This window comes from Chenopodium album, chromosome 25, assembly GCF_948465745.1.
Source record: "Chenopodium album chromosome 25, dcCheAlbu1.1, whole genome shotgun sequence".
NCBI classification, from domain to species: domain Eukaryota; kingdom Viridiplantae; phylum Streptophyta; class Magnoliopsida; order Caryophyllales; family Amaranthaceae; genus Chenopodium; species Chenopodium album.
The window spans coordinates 7,766,811-7,790,064 of NC_137858.1; the positions used below are offsets into that span (position 1 = coordinate 7,766,811).

Genomic DNA, 23,254 nt, shown 5'->3' on the forward strand with positions numbered 1-23,254 from the left:
AAATAGAAGGTGGTAATTGCTAAAATGGACATAACAGAAGGTGGTAATTGTCAAATTTTCCATATAAAAATAAACTAAACTAGACCCATCTAAAAGTGTTAAAAAATTATCCAACCCAATTGTTATATAGACCCAACCTGATTCAAAATTAGTTAACCGGATTTTAGAATAATTCTCACGGATACAATGATTTAGACAGATTTAATTCCAATTGATCCAATTCCCACCCGATGACCCAAATTAAAACATATAACCCTATGAGTCTATGATTCTATCTTAATTTTATAACTCCCCAAATAAAATAAAATAAAATAATAACAATAATAAAAAAAATCCCCATATTAACACCTAAGCCCTATCTTAATTTTATACCTCCCCAAAGTAACACCTTTAGTAAAATTATATTAATAAAAAATTCCAATGTAGTACCTCCCCAGTTTATAATTGTCTGGTGTAAATTTAAGTTGGCCACGCTTAACTTGTTAACGAAAAACCATTATACAGTGTAGACATATAGTGGTACACTAGTACGCGGTACACTTGTAAACCAATTTACATGTAAAACACCAAAGCAAATTTTGACTAAAAAAAATAATTTTACTTTTGAACTTTTGTGAGAGGATTTATTGGTGTGTAACAAGTTCACTTGCATGTTTGCGGGTAGAGATGATTTCAATAGAAAAGAAGCCAAGCAAGAGAAATTAATAACTTAAGTGTTCCCAAGTTTATCCTACTATACGCATGCTATGGTACTACTATCAGCCCATCAAGAAACAACTACCTTCACGGCTACACAAGCTCCATGGAGCAATAACAATAATCCGATTGAAGTAACACTACCCTATTCAAATAAGCTCATTAGCTCAGGAAAATGAGTTTAGTTTAACGTTCGTAAGGGCTAGCCAAGTTTACCAAGTTAAAATACTTTCAAATAAGTTCGGATGAATTTAAATTAGATTAGATAAGTGAAAATTAGACAAGTTGTATTGATGATCACGGCTATTCAAAATTTGTGGGTTTTAATGGAAGGAACAGATCAAAGTGATGGGAAAGTAACACTATGTTTATTTCCTCTTAAATTTGGAGGAATTTTGAAGAAAATAGATATTAAAGGCAACCAATCTTATTTTCTCTCGCTCTTCCTTTATCTCTTTGTTCAATAGGATATCTCGAGGGAGAAGACCCCTTTACACCCTCTACTAAAAATTTAAACTAAGAAACAAAGATTATGTCATAGATATCTTATTAACTTTTAAAATTGTTTGCCTGTTTATGTATGTGAGTTAGTGATGAGTATGTGTTTGTAAGTGTGTCATCCATCATACATCATAAAAAAATAATTTTTAAAAAATTTAAAAAAAATTAAAAAAAATTCTCATATCGTAATGCTTGTACTTGACATGACGCACATCATCCTAATGCGATAGGAAGAAGTTCAAGATTCAACCAAATAAACCAAAGTTGCAATGGCAATGATCTTAAGCTTTTAAAAGTAAATTGGAACGTAAACTATCTATTGATTCTTAACATAATTTCACACCATCAAAAAGTAAATATGAAACATAAACAAAAATTACCAAATCAACATGTACTATTAATTGAAACATTAGTAATTACTTCATTAAGTACTTAACACAACCTAAACCTTCGATGATTTATTTATTCTAGATTACCCTAATTAAAATCCTTCAAAAGATAACATCAAAATAAAAAGTACCTAAAGTACTACATATGCTAACACTTGATAATAGAGTTTAATACTATGCACACCACACCAACTAAAAACCTAACTTCATTGATTCCTTCATCTTCAATCTTCTTAGAAACGCTCGCCGCGAATACGACGAGCCAACTGAACATCCCTAGGCATAATGGTGACCCTCTTAGCATGAATGGCGCACAAGTTCACGTCCTCAAACAAGCCCACAAGATATGCCTCGGCCGCCTCCTGGATTGCCAACACTGCGTGGCTCTGGAACCTCAGTTCAACCTATTCATCCCAAGATAACAAACACATACAAAACCCTAATTAGTTTCACACAATATTTGTGCGATATTTAAATTCAAATTTTAATTTTTATAAAGTTGTTCATCATATTTTACCTTACTAGTTGTTGGCCCGCGCGCTACGCGCGCGGTCCCTCAACGGTGATCCTGCTTCTGTGATTAGTGTCTAATTACCTGTTGTGTATCCTTTAATGTAATTCGCCATATTTCGATTGTTTTGTTGCATGCTTTGATTGATTATGAGTTCTGTATAATTCGAAGGTGTAGTTTCCTAGACTATTTAACTTTGATGATCATGCTATAGATGGGGACTCTAATTGTTTGTATATCAATGTAAATTTCACAGTAATCAACAAAATATTGTGCTTCTATGAGCTTTAGATTCTGATGGGTCGGTGTAGCCTCAACAATTGGGCCTATCTGGATAAAGCCAAGGCTCTACTGGACTTGGTTTGAACCCTTGAGGAATTTGTCCCCATTTTGAGGATCTAGCCCAAAATGTTATGCTCTCCCCATTTTATGTTATTTTTTATTTATTTATTTTTATTTATTTTTTTTATTTTTTAATTTTTTTTTTGTAGACAAAATTGGTTAAAACAATAAGTATATGAACCGAAGAGAGTAGAAAAGTCTTCTTTCAGGTCTTACAAGGATATGAGTAGTAACAATTTTTTTTTACTGATGTTCTCTTTGATTATTACCTTACTATATAACAATTCCATGAGAAACCTTTTTACTCCAACTTTTTTTGCTTATTGGAATGAAACCATCCTAATAAATTAATCTATCTATAGCTAACTAAGATTAACGAGCAAATGAAACTATCTTGGAATTATTGAATATTATTGATAGGAAGAATATTTGTTTTTTTTTTTTTTTTGCAATGCGAAAATACATTAAGTACGACATACAAACTTATATTGATTGTACATTTGTTTTTCTAAAATTATTACATAAGAAATCTATTTCATTTTCGCCTAACATACAAATTTCCTTAAATTAAAGGATTTTATATGTAGACGTCGTTGTCCCAAGTTAGTTAGTAGGTGTTGGGTTTATCCGGTGAAAGATTTTTCCATTTCTTTCTTGTAAACACCAATACCATTTGCTTCAACGCATAACTTGGGCGTTATTAATAAACTTTAATACAAGTATGGTGCCGACGGTGTTGATTAAGCCGTTGGTGACATAATTGTATTAAAGAATATTTTAAGGGAATACGCTATCACAAGCTCTGGCGATAACTCCCTTTTTACTATCAACTTTGGGGTTGAGCATGTCTAACCTTTTGTGTGTAGAGGTATCCTTAGGAAAGCTATTAGTGATTTTAGATTGATGAGAGGAGGGAGGAATGTATTATTTTTTTGGGTTGTTTTTTGAGCCATTTTGTAGATGAGAGACGGTGAATGATATTGTTGTGTTATTGTTGTTGTAAATGAGAAGTTCAAGTGCTATATTTATAGCCAGATCAAGATAGAGAAAGAAATAAGAGAGGGCCCATTTTTAAGTATAGCATCTAAAATACCCCCATGAGTAGATTTAAGTGCCCCACTCAGACAACTATTATTTGTCGGATATACCCACGTGGCCCACACTTGGTTCCCATCAACTCAATCACAACCGTCCAAAAATTTACATGTGAAAATGTAGCTTTTTAATTTCTTAAAGGGCAAAAAAGGAAAGTAGGCAGAAAGAAATTAAGATATTAACGAAGAAAGAAAATCAATTAATTTAGTGTTTATATTTTAATTAGTAGTAGTGTAATAGATTAATTGGACCCAATTAAGCTAAGTCTTACTTCTACTTCCTAAACTCACTCTCATAATATATAGTCCTCATAGAACGCATTAGAACTGTTATTCAAGTAAGCGATGTACAAAGTTTATAAAATGGGTTAAAAAAAGCATTTTCTAAGCCCAATCATAAAAAGTGGTTATCGGGAACAACCGTTCTCTTTTCCCTTCCACAGAAGGAATATGCAATGTATATCCTACTTAATCGTTCTATTGATAAAGCAAAGAAACACTTTTTAAAGCCAACCGTTTGTTTTTTTTTTTTTTTTTTTTTTTTTTTTTTTTTTTTTGTATAAAATCATTAATTTGCTTAGAAACTTATTTATTTATACATTATTATGACTGAGTAGTTTTATAAAGATTTCTGCATTTCAATTACAAGAACTATTAATGATTCCAAAAAATTGAACATGGCTTGAGAACTACCGTGTATAGAAAAAATAAAAAAAAATCCATCAAATCACCCAACTAAAACAATAAACAACCACATAAAAACAGATTTGCAAAGTTAATAATAATTCTATTGCTTTATTGAAACAATATTTAAATTACATTAATCCTAGAATACATAGAAAGTAATGTCGGCTAATTTGTGAGAGCATCTAAAGTACTAATGCTTGAAATCGTAGAAATGTTTATTTTTTTTTTTTACCCCGGCATCCATAATCAGTCGCCTTTGTGAATCTTTCATATTGGCACACTTCTCTTAAGTTATTCGTAGGAAATTGTTGAACCGAACGGATTGCACGGTGTTTTTTTTTCGTTGTAAGACCCAAATCATTGGCTTCAACACGTAATTTGGGTGCTATTTAGGTATGTAATTGCCAATATTTACATAGGTTTTTCTATTGACAAATTACCTAAATAGCCGTTAATGAACTCTATTACAATTACGTAGCCTACGCAGTGAATTCAACTGAAAACAACGTAATTGCAGTAAAGTTTATTATTAGGGAATACATTACCATTAACTTTGGAGTTGATTCCCTTATTTACCATTAACTTTGGTGTTGATTTTTAGTAATTCGATATATAGAATGGTATTTTGAGGTAAGCCGGTATTTTTTTTTGGCTAATAAGAGGAAGGTGAAAGCTAGTGTGATCTTGCATTATTTTTTGAAGCATTTTGTGAGATGGGTGTATTATACTTGGTAGAGGATTGTTTCTGTTTTTTTTTGTTTTTGTTATGTGAATTGCAAAGCAATAGCTCTATATTTATACACACAATCTTTTTTGTTTTTTTTTTTTTTCTTTTTGTTAAAAAAAAATAATGTGAATTGCAATTGCATGCATTGCACGTAGGTAGTTCTATGAAATATTTAGGAAGTTTATATCCATAAAAAAGGTGTATATATGTTTGTAGTGTTATAATATATCTCTATGCTTTTTTTTTTTATTTTTTGTCTTATTGATAAAATTGGAATCCTATGTCTATATGTACAAATAAATTGTATGATTACTGATTTTAGACATGCTGAAGTGTCCTTTTTTTTTCCATGTTCTCGTTTATATTTGTTTCAGGCTATAAATATATGATGCATTGTTAAGGCTGACAATATGTGAAGAAATTCATCTTTATCTATTTGCTTTTATTGGATATTATAAGCTGAAAATTTATTCTTGCTGTCGACATTGTTCATTTGCATGCTTATCTTTATTGCTTTGTTGTTCAGTGGGTATGAATGACAACTCTTATTGATTTGTCATTAAAATTACTACTCACTGAAAGCTACGACCAATTCAGTTTCTATGAATGCAATGTGATATAATAGACTATATGGATTATCCAATAAATTTATATGAAAGCTACGACCAATTCAGTTTCTATGAATCAACTTGTGATCATCATTAAATTGATTATCAGCATAATTGCATATAGCAATGGACAAGCTCTTTATTCTATCTTTGAATGCTTAATTGCGTTCACAACTGACAAACCAACCCATACTCCTTCCCCAACCTACTCCCACTCCCACCCCCAGCAAAACCACCTAAATTATCAAAAAAACAAAATGATCCATTAATTTAAAATGTTAAAAAAAAAAAAAACCAATCATACCCACATTAACCCCAATTAAATCGTAAAATTCAACTTGAGGAAGGTAGAACTTTGAGCCCAAACTTGAGGAAGCTTTTTTCTTCTGTTATTTTTTTGTCTTCTCTGCATTGATACATCAATGCTGATAAGTAACTTACTTTATGTTGTAGTTCACATGGCTACAGTTCACAAAATAAAATCAATAAACCAAGTATATTGTCCTTGAAATCTGAATTCATTTGTCCTTCACTAATATCTGTATTCATATAAAGAAGCTAGCAGAGTGTCATGGGTACAGCTTTAAACGAATGGTTACAGCTTTAAACGAATGGTGGATGATAAATTGCAATGGCTGTCCTCTCTGAATAAGTGTCATGCATGCTTCTTTTTTGTGCTGCAGTATCATAATACCTTATGGAGGTGCTGCTTTCAAAATTGTTGAAGTTTATTGTTAATGTGAATTATTTGTATTAATGACTATTTCTTATAATTTTATGCAGTTCTTTGAAAAAGAGTGTAATAATAAATTGAATATAAGCAACATATATAATCTACTATATATTTATAAATATAATTTAACATCTGCTTTAATTTAGCAATACATCAGATCATTATCCTGGTACGGTGTTTCCCTGGAACAACAACTGCTGTTACTGTTCCTGGGAAACCCTCAAAAGATTAACTGCTACAGCATTCTACTCCTATATACATGAAATTATGAACCTAAGCTGTAGATTAAGTACTACATGATGCTGGAGTTTTATATAAAATACCTGGGCAACTATTTACTGTGCTTAGTATTTAGCAAAAGCAAAGTTCTTATAGTTGCCCATATATTTATAGTCTAGCAAAAGATTTAATATTTAGAGGATGTGTAGGTAGTGCACCTTAAATTTCTGTTCTGCAGTACTTCATTAGGCTACTATATATTTTTTTGTAGTCTAGAGACGATCATTGTTCGTGGCAGATTTGATGGAAGATTATTTCAGTTTCTCAGTCTTCACAATTACAGGCTTGGCTTGCTTTTTCTCAGTTTCCAGAGGCACAGGTACATCTTGAGCTTGATCCTTTTCTGGTGATATCTCTGGGTTGTGCTTCTCTGGAGTCATTCCGCCAAAGCAAAGTTTCTTCTTTGCACGGACTTGTGATAGCGGTGGCTGGGACTCATTTTCGTCACCTTGGAATTGCACAGGGCTTTTCCCTAAAGATTTCTTGCGCTTAAGTGATTCAATATCTTGCTGAGGTGACTCCAGCGTTTCAGTGAAATGTCGTTCTTGTGTATGCTTTTCTGAAGAATCCTTCATGTTTGGGGTTGGAATGACTGGTTCAGGATTTGCTAGTTGCATTGTCTGTTGTTTAGCTTTTTCATTGGCATCTTTTGCTTTGTTGGAGCTGCTATCAAATGGTTGCAGAACTTCTTGTGTCTCAAGATCTTCCTTCAGCTCAATACTCTTGAGAGTCCATTCCAGGACATTGTTTTGGCCTAAATGCAATGTGGGGCCTACTTTAATGAAGAACGGCTTGTTGCTAAGCATGTCTTGAATTGGCCTGAATGCATCGTGATCATCCTGCATTGTGTTTATCATCATGTCAAGCATTAGTATTAACTTCAAACTTGTAACCGTTATAATATATATCTTTGGTTGTTTATTATGCTAATATTATCTACTTAGATGACTATATTTCTTCTCTACTCTATTTTTACTTCCTTTTTTTTTTGATATCTCTTTAGGTGAGACTGATTAGCAGGGTTATTCTACAATTCATGCTTAATTAAGGGATTGTGTTCTATGTTACTATGGTATAAGATAAGTGTGCTTGGCATTTTGAACTTTACTGGATCGTTAGACATGTCAAGGCTGATTGCTTATTCAAAAATCTATATTCTTTATTTATCTTATGTTTAACTATGCTCTTGTTTGGTTAAATTGAATTTGGTTAATTTTAAGCTTATCAATTTTCTTGCTTTTAATTATAATTTTATAAAGTTTGAACGTTCGAGCATTCTTTGGAATTTTACAAAGCATATATAAACTGTTTTGAAAATTAGAAGCTAGGTACATGGTAAGTGTAATTTACCGCTTCTTTTATGGCGTAGATTTCAGCTGCACTTCTCTTAAACAGTCTTTCAGTGTCATCGTTGAATGTGGTGAATGCCATAGTTCCTGTGCCATCGCTAGCCTCAAACTTAAAGGTAGTCCTGGCATAAATTCAAAGTAATTTTTGTTAGGTACAATATTAACAGATACGGTTGGCTTTAAAAAAGAGTATTTGTTATACCTCTCAGTGCAGATGCATTCTTTTTTATAACAAGAAGTGCAAGAATAACGCTTCTGCAGTGGAAGGTTGGTGCGTTTCCAGCAATTCGAACAGCCTGTATATGCATTCACCTTTTCTAATTCTGCATTCTGAATAGTTACCTCTATCCATAGAAGTTCTTCTTGTATGGTGTTGCTTGGCTACAAATTTATTATAAGTTACAGAATATCAGTTAGAGCATGCACACTTAAGTACCACTGAGTTGTGAACTTCTGAGAGGCTGTAATGAACTATTTTTTACCTTTTTCTGCCGCAGCTCAGCGATTGAAACAACTTTCTTGTTTTCACTTGGGTACTTAACATCCAATATTCTAGCCTGTCTATCTAATACCTTCTGGTGAAAGAGGTTAGCCCTGCACATTGTTAATTATAGAGACCATCAGCATACTATAAAGGTTGTTGTTTTTGCTTAGCTAAGTTTTGGAGATTACCAGTCAGATAGCTCACGTGCACGATCTCCTTCAGGTTCATAGATTATTCGAGTGGACATACCAGAATTCATTGAAAATCCTAAATAAAATAGATAGTGTTTATTTACTCATAGCAACAGATCATTCAAAGAACTAAAGTACAGTAGCTTTTGTCTTACTACGGCGAGTATGTGGTTTAAGAGCCCTGAAACCTATAACCTGGAATGCTTCTGCCCAATTAGTTAACTTGTCAAAGTATTTTGGTGCAGTTAGATCATTCCACAGTGAGATGGTGAGCGGCTGATCACAACTGTTACATGAAATGGTTATTGTTAGTGATTTCAATTTGTAACATGTATCCAATAATATTTTGAGTATGCCTAAACATTTAGCTGTTTTTATTTTAACCTTTGATCAGTAATGACTATTTCTCGCACGAAGCTTTCTCGCTTTCCATCTCTGGCTTCAACTTTCCTTGCTTCTTCTTCCACATATAACACCACACCCATCACATCTGTAAATTCAGACAAGTTTGTTAATGTTCTGTTAATTTTATTTTTTTGTGAAACTGTTATGTGAGTGTAATATACCGCATTTCTCATCAAGATCAATTGCACGAGGTATACTCGCTATTGGTTGATAGTTAGGCAGAATTGGTCCGAGCTCTGGATGAACTGGTTGGATCACAGTTCTACTACCAAAAGTCATTTGGTAGGGAAATTGATCAAGTTCAGTTCTCCATTTTTCGTCAATGAACTTAATAGGTGCAGCAGAAATGTCGTATTCACCTAGGTACTGTAATGCTTCTTCAAATGCTTCAATTTGATCGCCGAATAAAGTACCTCGCATCCTATTACCCTATAAAGCAGAAAATGATAATGAAGTAAGTGTGCCTAATAACTATATTATAAACTTCCTTAAAATTATTAACTATACATGCTTTGATATTTTACATGTAGAATAAGTCTTTTTATGTTTGAGATTTAAAGTGCACAGAACACGTTCTTTCTGTAACATAATTTTTGCTAAAACAAAGTGATTTTAGCACTTATGTACTTTACATTATAAAAGACAAAAAGAAGGTTACTCAAAATATCTAACTATATTAAGCTTTGTAGAATAGCATATTTAGAAGATGTTTTGAGATTTTATTGTAAGGTAAATCGATATAGTTTTTAAAAAAAAATACCTTGAATGCTTGATGATATAATTTGAACATGATGATATAATTATAAAACTAAAGTTCACCTGACTCATGCTTGATGATATAATCTAATTACCTTGAATGCTTGATGATATAATTATAAAACTGAAGTTCACCTGACTCATGCTTTAGCTTTAAGTGTACTTTATTTAATTGCATCTTAAGCTGAACATGATTATAGCATAAGTAAAAGCATGATTATAGCATAAGCATGATTATTATAAAAGTAGTTGATATAATTTGTCTATAGCCCACCATAACTATTTACACTATATGCTTGTCTAATTTTTGTACAGCCTACCATAATGCTTGACATAATTTAGACTATACTCAGGAATATTCTTTTAATTCTATCATAACTGTAATAGAGTTAGTATGAGAAGTAATAAATACATACCTTTTCATCCTTTAGAAGTAAAGTTTGGAATCTAACTGTTTTTTTGGAAGATAGTGTGTCCCTCCCCTTTTCAGCAACAACTACCCTTACTATATAAGCCTTGCTTGCTGCATTTAACTGATTCAAGTACACATACTCTGGCTTCTGTCTAGCCGTTTTGTATTTTTGATCTGTGTGTATAAATGGTTTCATATTATTTTGTATAGTAGTAGTTTTAGTTAATGATGCTAAATTTTATAACATTTAAAATTAAATTTTAAGATTAATTGAGCTAAAGGATAATGTAAGCAAGCTGTAAAAGAAGAGACCATACCTGCCATGGCTGAGCAAGGCACTGCTACTTTGTTTGATATCTTCTGTGAAAAAAAAAACGAAAGGCAAAAGAGCAAATACCTTTATATGAGTCAGGACAGATTTTTAAAATAGAGAATAGAACACAGTAATTAGGGAAGCTTCTGGTTACAGTGTTCAGAATAGCAAATGTTAATTTTTTATTCTTCTTACTGTTTGTACTGTTCATTCCATACTTTAGGTAAAGAATTCCAGCTCCCTACTGTACTTTTGAATTAGCTTTTAAAGCTTGCAAAAGTTTACTGTCTTTATAAGTAATAGAATAATAATATGTTATTTTTATATAATAGACAGTCATATTGTAGTAAAAATATTGCAGTACAATCTTCCTTTTTTTAAGGGAGTGGCTTTTACAATCTGTCATAATCAAAGCAGACCTACAATCTTCCTTTTTTTAAGGGAGTGGCTTTTACAATCTGTCATAATCAAAGCAGACCTATATTTCATAGCATTTCTTTCACACACACACATACACACACACACACACACACACACACACACACACACATATATATATACACACTCCACAGCTCTTAATATCAATTTCTATTTCATGTTTGAATACAAAATTTATACATTTCAATAATTTTTGGGCTTTTAAATGCAGACTCTATGACAATCCTAATATATATCTTAAAGATTAACAAATATCCTGTTTTTCCTTGAGCACAAAAGTATAGCTTTTTTAGATCTTAGATGCATTACATTGAATGTAAATGCGGATGAAGTTTACCTCAAATCGTAGATTGTCAAATTCAAACTCAATGGTCATAAAGAAGGATAAAAATTTACCGTAGATTAAACCTATATTGATTATACTGACAACTAAATGAAAATATGAGTAAAATTAAACCGTAGATTGTCAAATTCATACTCAATGGTTATAAAGAAGGATAAAAATTTACCTCAAATCACAAGAAGTTTCAATGTAGGAAGCTTAGATAACGGTTCAATGCGAAACTCGGAGTGCACCACAATAGAGGAGAGAGTGAGAGGACAGAGACGTATTCTGGAAATTAGCTGTGTATAGGAAATAGAGGCAAAGCTAATAATCTCTATCAGGCTTTATGAAACTCAGGCTCTTTATCGAACCTTAGGAGGTTCGAAGCGCACAAAATGTTTATATATGACATGTGCAATATGATACCTGGCTTGTCACTGCATGTGCAATATTATACCGGGCTCTTCACCATTGGCAAGAACAAACTTTATTGCAGCTTCAACACTCTCGAAAGAAAACATTAGGTCTAGAATTAAGTTCTGGCTTTCTAAACAACTTCTAAGCTGCATTTCTCAACTCAGGGTGCTTTAGCTATGACAAAACCATGCTCACAAAATTGCTCTGGAGCCGCTTCTGAACTTTTGAAGGACCTGAAATTGAAATATAGTTAAATAAACTTGGTTGAGTTTCAAATCAACAAGACAAGCTCTTTGAAAAAATCCATTTTACCCACATCTAAGTATCTTACAGTAATTGACAGCATACATATACAAAATTACAATTTGCTTCATTTACCATAAAACACAAAGTAACATAGTACAATAACTAATAGGCAAACAAATTCGATAAATTTGGACAAATTACCCATAAAAAATGTCATGGAGTAGTGGAGTAGCACCTTACACCTACCATTGTCTAATCATTCTTTTAATCAAGAACAATTTACAGTGCAACACAAAGACCAAGTAACCAAGTATTAATTTTAAAACAATTTCAGTCTTTATTTATCACATATAAGAAACTCTTCAAATCACCTTAGTTCACCTATAAATGTATGCTCTTTAATGCTTATCTTATTAGTAATTTGTTTGTCTAACTTTCTCTTGAAATTTTTTGCCCTGCAATGTAGTAAAGTTAGACACGGAGAAAAATCAACTTACTAAGCTTGGTTGGTGTATAATCACCTAGATTACTCCTGCTAGCTTTAGGACAGCATAAGATACGACATTTTTAACAGAGTTCTCTGAATGCTGTAAAGTAGGAGCTACTGATATAACCCTCACTTTATCTGCAGACCGTGCACGTGAAAGAGCCACATATAACTGACCATGTGAAAAACACGAACGAGGGAGATAGATTAACACTTGATCTAAAGTTTGACCCTGTGACTTGTTAATAGTCATTGCAAAGCTCAGCTTGATAGGAAATTGGTTCCTCTGAAATTGGAAAGGATATTTTTGAGAACTTGATGGTCTGAGTTTAATTCTGGGTATAAATACATGTTCTCCTTGATATTGTCCGACAGAAATCACGCACTCAATTAAATTAGGGAAAAACCTTTTACATATAAGGCGTGTTCCATTGCATAAACCAGAAGACGGCAGGAGGTTTCTAAGTAATATTACTGGGCAGTTTTCTTTGAGCACAAGATTGTGAGGGCTCATTCCACCCGGACATAGTTTATTCAGGAATTCCGTAGGATATACACTGCCACAATCATCTAGAATACTGTCATAGCTTGTATAAGATATGGCTTGTCCTGGGAATCTCTCAATCATGAACGAATTTATAGTGTCAACATCGTCGTTTATAGGTGTTAGAACAGCCCTTCTTGAAAAGATTTGAGGATCCAGAGCACCTGAACCAAGTTCTGGAAAAGAAGATTCAAGTAACTTCTCTATTGGATCAGCATCAGGTTGGAAAGTCTGCACTATCTGAGGCGGCAACTCAACAAAATCACTTTCCTTGGTCTGCAGTTCACCGTTTCCCAGTGCAAGTAAAAACTGACAGAATGAAGGATCTTCCCTAGCTCTTAGATTTTCAGTTAACCTGAATCTCCTCAAATGCTGCCATATATAAGAACTCACTACACTTGCTTCGACTGCTTCTCTCTGAGTCTTGTTAGGAACAACAGGCAACACTTGTCGAAAGTCTCCACCGAAGACAATTACTTTCCCACCAAATATCACATCACTATCACATATGTCTTGTAATAAAAGGTCTAGAGATTCTAGATTTTGCTTGTTTGCCATTGATGCTTCATCCCATATTATAAGAGTTGTTTCTTTTATTAACGCTGCTAAGCTACTTTGCTTAGAGACGCTGCAGGCTAATGAAGTATCGCTGTCCATTGGAATCTTAAATCTTGAGTGTGCTGTTCTACCTGAGGGAATATTTGCTGCAGCTATTCCAGATGTAGCGGTAGGTAAAACAATCTTATTCATAAGGCGGATCTCAGCATACAGCGCATTATATAAGAAAGTTTTGCCGGTTCCACCAGGACCATCTACGAAAAATGCCCCTGGTTTTCCTTCCACTATATGCTGCATAATACATGTAAAAATTTCTTTCTGCGCTGTATTTAGTAGGCCACGGCTGTCTATACAAGCCTGAGGAATTGGAGCATCTAAGGCATCTTGAATGTCTTTTGTTCTATTAATCTGGCTATCATCGTCATCCATTAAAACAGCCAGACCACAGGCAGATAATGACTTCCCCATAGCCTCTAGATGTTGCTCCACTGATCTGATAGTTAGTTTTTTAATTTTGGCTTCTGCACCAGAGTTTTTTTGTGCAAAATCTTCTGACAATGCAGAATAATATTTGCGCCACAGTTCTTCAGGATCACTCGGCTGACAAAATATAAGAACAGTTGCAAATAGCCGGCGTAGAGCCTCAGGGAGCTGAATTTCAGTTGCTTCAGCCAAACAAATGCTTGCAGCATCATCCTCTTCTAAAATGCCAGCTTTAAGACATGCTTCCTTGAAAGTTGCACATACATAACCTTGAACTGTGCGTAAGTCTGTAAAAGATTTTGGACTCCTGACATGCAGTAATAGCAGTCGAAGGTAAAAGCGTTCACCTTCAGAAGGAGACACAAAAGCTAATCGCCCAACCATCTTTTTTTTATTTTGTCGGTTGGACCATGATTTTGCTGAAGCATCCCACTTATAATGTTCTGGAAATTCTCCATATAAGTAACCAAGACCATTATCAGTAGCTGCATTCATACGGAAGAACTCTGTTAATTGAGTCCTAGCATAAACACCGCTTGCAATACCTACATCCAGACGTTCATACGGGCGTACACAGACAGTATTCATGTCTGGAATATGAACAGACAGAGATAAGACTGGTGGATACATTTCAAATAAATCAAACCCGAAAATTCTCCAAGCCGCTTCACACGGTGACACCCACCGTCCTGACTGAAACTGAGCAATTTCATCTCCAGAATTTCTATCCTCAGCCGAAATATTGAAGGCCACTCGATCATGCCCTTTGTAGACATATTTATATAAGTATTTCACCGCTTTTATAGTTGAACAAACTTCTACATTTAAATGACAATCAAAGAGTGCTGTGAGGTAAGGGTTATAAGGTACAACCCATCGATTATCTAACTCAGCATTTCTGACCTTCACTCGTTCTCCGGTATCAGTTCTCTTATAACAAGGATAACCATCTTTATTTGTTGTTGTTTGTACGGTGAATTGCTTTGGATATCCATTTTTACAAGAAAAGTGATTATCCTTCTTTCTCATACAAGGGCACTCTGGATTTAATTGGCCACATGGTCCATGCATCATATGCCTTACTACAATCTTACGCAGTTCAGGCTGAGTCACAGGAGGTATCTCTGCACAAACATACTTATCATAATCAGCAGGAGATTTCATCTTATGTTGCTGTTCCAGAATCAACAGGAAATGAGCATGTGGCAATCCTCTTTTTTGAAATTCTACAACATATATCATCGCTGCCACTTTACCAAATACCATGTCTTCCTTGATTTTTTTTTTCAGAGCAATTAACTTTGCCCGAAATATACGAGCTACTAAATCCGGTCGGTCTTGTGCAGTCTCACCAGGCTCTAGTTCGGCTTTTATCTCAGGCCAATTTGCATTGCATGTCATAGTGACAAAGAGATCAGGTTTCCCGTATTTCTGCACAAGAGCCATTGCATTCAGATATCTCCTTTTCATATCACGAGGGCCTCCTATAAATGATGGTGGCAAAATGAACTTATGACCAACATCAGCCGCACTTGTCTGTCCGCTCTCCACTGTGTCAAGAATTCCTTTATAAAGATCGGCTCTTATTGTATCTTGATTTTGCCGGAAAAAATCTAACCTTGTATTTTCAACCTTGATATACATGTCTGTGATATATTGCAGAAATGCACGCCCAGCTCTTAACAGCATGTTTCCTGGTCTAATTTGAAGCTTATAAGCATAGTACTCCCTTGCGGAGATATTCTTATCAGCTTTGGTATGTCTTCCGGAAGCACCTATATACATTAAAATCCAAGAAAAAATCCAAACTAAGCAAATTCTAAGGAAACATAGGCAAAGAAGTAATTAACCCAAAAAATCCCATAGACTTGTTAGGGACTTACGAGCAGCTTCTGCATCCAGGAAATCTGCCGGAGTGTGCACTGCACATGAATGAATAGGATCAGGTTCTGCTGCCACTTGCCTATCTCCACCATAAGAAGTTTTTTTAAGACCCTGATGCCAACCGCATTCGCCTCTTGGAAAGAGCAGTGGATACTGTAAAGGATCATAGCACCCATAAAAATGGGCAACTCGATGGGATTTTGCAGATTTTGCTGTCACAAGAATATGTGGCCATGAACTCTGACTCGATGAAACACTATCAGGCCAGATAACAGCAACTTCATCTGAAGTGGGAGCATTATACACCCTTTGATCTGGCACAGTGTTTGAATTTATTACAATGTTAGTACTTTCATCAACATTTACTTCTCTCAAAGATCTGAAAAATCTTGCATATGGATTATCTTTAGTTATTTGCATTAATTTGTCTATAACATCCTGTCTTAATTCAGGAAAGCAATTTGTTCTGTGTTTCAATTCGTTTTGGCCATCATAGAAATAAAGCTGCAGATACTTTGGACCATCCTCATCTGGTATTAATTCTGGTACAGAATGATATATTTGGCCATGTAATTTAAAGACATATATACCTTTATATGTTTCTCTATCAGTCTTACCTCCAATGGAACTAAAGGCAAATAAGTTATTGTATAATCGAGCATACTTTCTAAAATGCACAGCATCTTCATCCCTTGAAGTAAAAAGTCTCGCTAATTCAGGGTGATATTCATTTGCAGCTATTTTAATATCACCATTGCCACAACAGAAATGCAAGGTTTCAAACGCAAACTTTTTAGCCCCGCATTTAGCACAGTAGGTAGGCGGAGATAATTCTAGGGGTTGCGTAGGTAATGGTTTTCCTATAGTAGCCGCAGGGATTTCTGCAATAATATAAAAGGATATCTAGAATAACTGTATTGTGCAACAACATATATGTGTTAACTCTATTAACTGAAATCACGACTAAGGCTTACTTTTAGCAGCATCCCTTAGCTGCTTTGAACTCTGTGCATTTGATGGTGCAATTTTAAGAGACACGGGTCTTTCTGTAGCAGTACAAAGAGAAAATTACGCCAGGTCCGATTAAAAAGCACCACATATATATCTACTTTATAAACCTAAACCAAGGCAAAATACCCACTTTCAAGTACAGTGTATGTTGAAGGCCTTGATTTCGCCTTTTTGGAATTTGATTGTTCTGCTTGACTGTGGAAAGCATAAAAAATTTATGAATTTTCTTCGCAAAAAATAAAATCCATTATTATAAGTCATCTATTTTACCTAGAAGAATTATAAGCTGATATCAAATCACTCATTCGCTTTGATTTCCGCCCTTTACTTGATGGTCTCTTAAAATTAACAGGTGCTTCAGCTATCATATAAATATTTAAAGCAGTAACTCAGCAAATTAGACACTAAACAAACACCATAAATAAGTATAGCAATGAGCATACGTAAAAAAATCCATCCTAAACATCATGTCAATTTTGAGACATACCCATATTACTTTGGTGCAGATCAAGCTATCTCAACATAGAATGTGCACAAGATACTGATGATTCCTGTTTATGTCATTTACTGTAAAAAGAAAACATATTAAATTCTCCGTAGTTGCAATTCAGAAGATGTTTTTGGGTCTGTAAAACGAGCAGGTATTTAAAAGGTTCTGCAAATTAAATCTACAAAAGTTCCAACAACCTGATACATCAACCTAGATGTTTACCTGTTCTAGTATTTGTTTTGCATAACATCCTGTGATCAAGGCAGCATCAATACAATAATTCCTGAATGTGATCAAGCCCCCTATTTTCAATGCCATAAAACAAAACAAAATGAATACTATTAATCTACTACATTGCTTTTTTTCTTTTTAAGAAATTCTGCATATCACTAACAATATTTTCCTTTCGACATTTTATAAAGCCTCTGAAATTCGTCACCTTCCCATCCTGTTACCTCTTCTAAGTTTAATCTTACCTATTCCAATTTACATTTTTTAAACTACAAAGAGAAAAGGAAATGCATAAATCTAGTCCATATTTAAACATTTCATATTGCTTCTAAAAACAGAAAGCTAAACATATTCATCAAACATGAAAGAGCATTATTAAATTAAGAAGCCATACAATAAACAATAAAATTATAAAATATTCTAGACCCAACATACAAATCAAAAGTTCGTCCATTTATTACTCGAAATACACATTACATTAGATTTCAGTTACAGCATACAAGTCTATTTTGTAATGAAATATTTCAGCCATAACTATTCATAGACTTAAGCACTAAATAAAACAAAAGGAAAGATAGAAATCTAAATAATACTAAGCATATGTCAATGCTAAACCTAAACACCTTTAATCAGGCAAACATCTTGCTACCCAAAATACTAAACTAAGACTCCAAATAGCCTAAGCAAACTTCGTGCGCTTCCAAACAGTCTCTAGTTCAGGTATGCCAGAAACCAAAGGCTCCGAAACTCTAACAGTAGAAGAAGATGCAGCATCTAATGGTGTAGCAGAGCGTCTTTTCATTGGAGCAGGTGGAGGCAAACCAACCTTAGGTATCTGAAACCTTTCAGAAGTGGGAGTCAAGCATTCATCACCAGCAAAGTTTTCTTCTCTGGCAGCCAAGTGCTCCTTTAACTGGTAAAACCTACTCTTTAAAGCATTACAAGCAACACTCTTCTCCGAAACTGCACCATAATTAGCATCGACAATTTCCAGGCTATACTTAGTCACCAGGTAATGTATAGCTCTTTTAGCAGCCTTTTCCTTTGCACCAGTTACCTCAGGACAAGGATCACTATAGATGCATTCCATTTCAGCTCCATTATGTGGGCAAGACACTGTCAGCCAAGACACGAAACCCAAATCTTCAACCCAAATAGTCTCTAATGGACTCACCTCTGCCCCAGTCCTTGTAACAACAACTCCTAAAAAGCTCACAAAATCAATCGTCACATGGACAACATCATCAGATGGTTTTTTGCCCAAATTCTTCTGTGCAACAGGCATTTCTATTCCTTTCTCACGACATAACTCAACAACCTTATGCTTAAAAAGCTTACTGCATAGCTGATACATCCTTTCTCTATCAGATGAAAAATCACTCACCTTCACCCCAAACTGGCTCATCAATTTTTGCACTGCTTTTTGAGCAGCCCTTTCTTGTGACTCCTGAACTGTATTAGCCTCCCCACCGAAAAATACAAATTCAGACTTCCCACATTCAGTTTTAATACGAACGCAGGCATTGTTCCTATCCTTATCTATAAAACCATAAATTGGTTTAGGAAAATTTAAACACTCAACCAATTGACCTAAAAGAGGTCGAAATGGAATGGCAATTTTGCTTGACTGAATAGTCATAACCTGTAACCGGCAAAAACTAAAATTAAACAAACATACACATCCACTAAACCAAAACCACAATCAAATTACAGCTAAGTTAGCATATCTAAGAAAACTAAGTCACCTTGTAAAATCTCAATTTAAAAGAACTCAGCAAACTTACCAACAATAGCAGCAAGCAATTTTAACACCACAGCCAGCTCCAACTGCACAGTCCTACAATATTTCTGTTTTTTTTTTCATTTATTTTTCAAAAAAGGGGGAAAAAAAGGAGAAAACAGAAAACACAGAAAATTAAAAACATAAGCTATCTAACCAAATCCAAGGTTCCATAAATTAACTTTAAATAACACAAATGCATAAACAGCCAATTTCAATTAATCGTTGTAGATTATTTGTAAGAACATCATAATTGTAAAGTGAGTAATTGTAGATCAATATATGTCCAGGTGATCATGTAGAGTAAAAGTTCAAGATTCATTAAGTCAATATCCAATGTTGTCTGTACAATTGACATCCATATGGAATTTCAGCAAGCATATTACATTTTTATGAGAAATTTACAAGCTAAACAATCACCGCAGCAAGGTTTCAGAAACCAACCTTCTTTTCTCACAAGATAAAGAAGAAGCAAGCCAGAAATCAAAAAGAAATAAAAGGCAAACCAAATATGCAGCACATATAAATATAGAATTTGAAAGCAAAGGACATATCCATTATATTTTATTAGCCAAAAAAGCTACACCATATAAATTGATCCAGTACACCACAAACAAATATCTCTCCTCTAAAAACTATTAAATAATAGATATGCAACTTAAAAGGACATATTAAATATATTTCTATTATTATAACCAAAAAACAGCCATCTTTAAATCTCCTCGGGGGAAAAAAAAAAGACAATAAGCACACACTAAAACCCCTCTGTCAAATTTTATATACACATACACAATACAGTACCAGACAATTCCCTGTATAAATACTGTATCTAAACAGTGTAGTCTCCAAAGCAAATTTCCTTTCCCACTGTAACCTCCAAAGCCAAATTTTTATTAACATACTTAATGAGGCTAAGTTAATCTCTAATTAATTCATAATAGAAATCTACAGGAAATTAATTTTTGTTCACAATTTTATTAGCTAAAGCTAAAACATAACATACTTAATTAGGCTAATGAACTAATTAACTAACTAAACTAAAACAACATAGCAATGAACTAATTAATTAATTAAATCAACCAAATCACATTACTCATCAAACTCAACAATAATTAAACTAAAATTCGCCAAAAAATGCGAAACAATAACTAACCACACCTCACACATAGCAATAACCAGATCCACAGCTGCGACCAAAGAAGCTCCATCAAACCACTCCATGAAATTAACAGCTGCCAAAACAAAAAAACACTATTATCTATTTACAATTAACAACAAGAAGCGGGGAAAAAATTGTTAAATTTTAAAACAAAGCCATATACCTTACAAAGCACATTAGAGAACATCACCTTAATACCTTATACTCATCCCAACATGAAAATTTCATCCACTAACACAAATAAAAATATACAAAGTGATAAAAGTACATCAATTTATATGAATAATATGCATAATTTATCACAGAAATTACCCAATACTATAAAGTTCCATCAAATTGAAATCAATAAACATAATTACAATCATAATTCTACAAATTGAATAAACATTAACCAATGTTAATCAACAAAATTGATATTTTAACATTAAAACAAAAAAATCTTATAAATTTAATCGAATTACCAAGGAAGACCAGTGAGGTCATGGAAACCATCAAGAGCAGAGACAAAATAACGAATCGGAAGAGCAGAATCATCTAGAAGGCGATTAACAACATCAGAAATCTGAGAACCGTCGATAAACCCTAATCTACGAAGCTCCGATTCAGTGACCGAGTTGAGATGGTGAGTGAAGTCCGAGTCAGAAGGTTGAGAGGAGAAGTAGCGAAACGACGTCGTGGAGGGGGAAAAGAAGGAGGGAGTGTGATCGGAGGGGGTCGGCAATGGCGGAGAAGAGGAGAGAGAAAGTAGGAATGGGCGGAGGAGAGAGAAATGAGTGCGGCGGAGGTGGCCGGAGATGAGCCTCGAGGTCGCCATTCTAAAAATGGTAATAATTTTTACATAATTAATGCAGATTTTTTAGTTGTTGATGGCACTCATCGAACAATTATTGATCGGGATCAGATTGCTTCCCTCATTTGTTTGATTTCACGCTTCAGCTCATTCAGACTAAAATAGCACCGGCAATTACAGCAAGCAACAACGACATCCAAAGCCACACCACCAGCAGCTCCATGAAACCTCGCCATCGAACTAATCACTGCAACACCCATTTAAAATCAAGAAGGAAAAACAAAAACGAAATGGAAAAAGAAAGCAAAAATCAGGATGGAACAATGAAAAAAGAAAGAATACAAAGCTAATCAAACAGGATGAATGCCACGCGTCAGCTCACTCACAACAGCTGGAATGGCAAAGCGAAAAGACCGAACCACCCCTGGCAATTTTGGCAATCAGGGAAGGGTGGTAAGGGCAGGGGAGGGCAGAAAAGTCAATTTCCTGTTCATAAGGAACAGTAAATTTGGAATAGTAAGGGTGGTTGGGGCTTTTATAAGGGTTATAGATAATCTTGAGCGATTTCGCGAACAAGACGTTGGAATGGAAGTTTACGGATCAAAAGGTCAGTGCTCTTCTGGTACTTGCGAATTTCACTACATCATCACAAAAAAAAAATGATCAAACTTAAGACATCATCATTCATTATCAACATTAATGCACTATCAAACTAATTATTTTTTTTTTTTTGAAAAAAAACAAGATTTAAAATTACAACTACGTAACAAAAAAAAATTAAAGGATCATCAATATTAGTAATTCAACTAGAGTGAACCATAAAAATAAATTACCGAAGAGCGACAGTGCCGGGGCGGTAACGATGAGGCCTCTTAACACCACCAGACCTTGGAACAGATTTTCTTGCAGCCTTCGAAATGATCGTGTACAAATCATCAATAGAAATGAATTGATCAAAAAACGTACAAAATTCAAATAATGATCATAATTACAAATTAAATCAACATACAAAACCCTAGAAATCGAAGAAAATGATGTATGATGAATGTATGTATGAATGTACCTTTTGAGCGAGTTGCTTCCTAGGAGCCTTACCACCGGTCGACTTACGTGCAGTTTGCTTCGTACGAGCCATTTCGAATCAAATTCAACACTAAATAAAACTTCAAAGAAGTTTTTAAAAACAAACACACACAAATCAAACTAGAATTAATAAACTCGTGACAAACTAAGAACAAATTATATGAACATATATCATAAGATTATGATATACTGATAGATATTAAAAAGAAAATGAGAGATAATTAAATACCTAAAATCGGAGAATTAGGGGTTGAAGAAAGGAAGAAGAATTTGAGAATTTATGAAGCAGTTGAGAATGAGAGTGCATGGAAGTATGGAGTTTGGGGGTTATTTATAGGAGACTGAAAAATGGAGGGGGGGTAAGGCGGTTGGAGAGAAAAAGGCAGACGTGGCTATAATAACCGTAATTTTTGACACGTCATTAATCCAAATAATTAAGTTAATTCTGATTACTCAGTTTTGATTGGTTAGTTTTATGAAGACACGGATTAAGGATTTTTTTTTTTTTTTTTTTTTAATAAGAGTAGTTTTTGTGTTTCTTTTGTGAGTAGTGTCTATTTTCTTGGTTGAGTGAGAAGCAAGGTAACGGTTTTTACAGAATTGTTTGGACCTTAGATAATGAATTTAGTTCGATTTCATTATGTAATGTTGTAATTATTGTAATGTTTGATTCATGTGATTATTATCATTATTTCATTCAATTTAAAGTGACATGGTACTTGGTACCATTGAAAATTAGATGGTGTGATTACATAACAAATTAAGTCTTTCGTCGGTGTGCTTTGGAATTTGAGGTTCAAAACTTTACAAAACAAAGGATAATTTTCTAATAGAATACAAATGTAGCCGGG

The 23,254-nt window shown here is 34.1% G+C and overlaps 3 protein-coding genes across 5 annotated transcripts; all 3 read right to left on the reverse strand.

The window, feature by feature from the left end:
* Window positions 1-1,819: 1,819 nt before the first annotated feature.
* On the reverse strand, window positions 1,820-22,478 carry LOC145613586 (histone H3.3a-like). The gene is made up of 5 exons (XM_081668689.1): window positions 22,384-22,478; window positions 22,154-22,230; window positions 21,876-21,958; window positions 16,450-16,457; window positions 1,820-1,990 (listed from the first exon to the last, which is right to left on the reverse strand). The coding sequence occupies exons 1-5, from the start codon at window positions 22,453-22,455 to the stop codon at window positions 1,820-1,822; spliced, it is 411 nt and encodes a 136-aa protein (XP_081524815.1). The 5' UTR covers window positions 22,456-22,478.
* LOC145615604 (uncharacterized) lies at window positions 6,414-8,822 on the reverse strand. Its single transcript, XM_081670677.1, has 5 exons — window positions 8,589-8,822; window positions 8,399-8,510; window positions 8,119-8,297; window positions 7,918-8,038; window positions 6,414-7,406 (listed from the first exon to the last, which is right to left on the reverse strand). The coding sequence occupies exons 1-5, from the start codon at window positions 8,657-8,659 to the stop codon at window positions 6,819-6,821; spliced, it is 1,071 nt and encodes a 356-aa protein (XP_081526803.1). The 5' UTR covers window positions 8,660-8,822; the 3' UTR covers window positions 6,414-6,818.
* Window positions 18,024-21,932, reverse strand: LOC145614161 (uncharacterized). Of its 3 annotated transcripts, none has more exons than XM_081669165.1 (4): window positions 20,992-21,932; window positions 20,530-20,603; window positions 19,376-19,439; window positions 18,024-19,233 (listed from the first exon to the last, which is right to left on the reverse strand). In XM_081669165.1, the coding sequence occupies exon 4, from the start codon at window positions 19,228-19,230 to the stop codon at window positions 18,271-18,273; it is 960 nt and encodes a 319-aa protein (XP_081525291.1). In that variant the 5' UTR covers window positions 19,231-19,233; window positions 19,376-19,439; window positions 20,530-20,603; window positions 20,992-21,932; the 3' UTR covers window positions 18,024-18,270. The 3 variants fall into 3 exon arrangements, with proteins under 3 accessions (XP_081525291.1, XP_081525292.1, XP_081525294.1); XM_081669166.1 differs by having other exon boundaries at window positions 20,694-21,932; XM_081669168.1 differs by lacking the exon at window positions 20,992-21,932 and having other exon boundaries at window positions 20,530-20,673.
* Window positions 22,479-23,254: the final 776 nt, after the last annotated feature.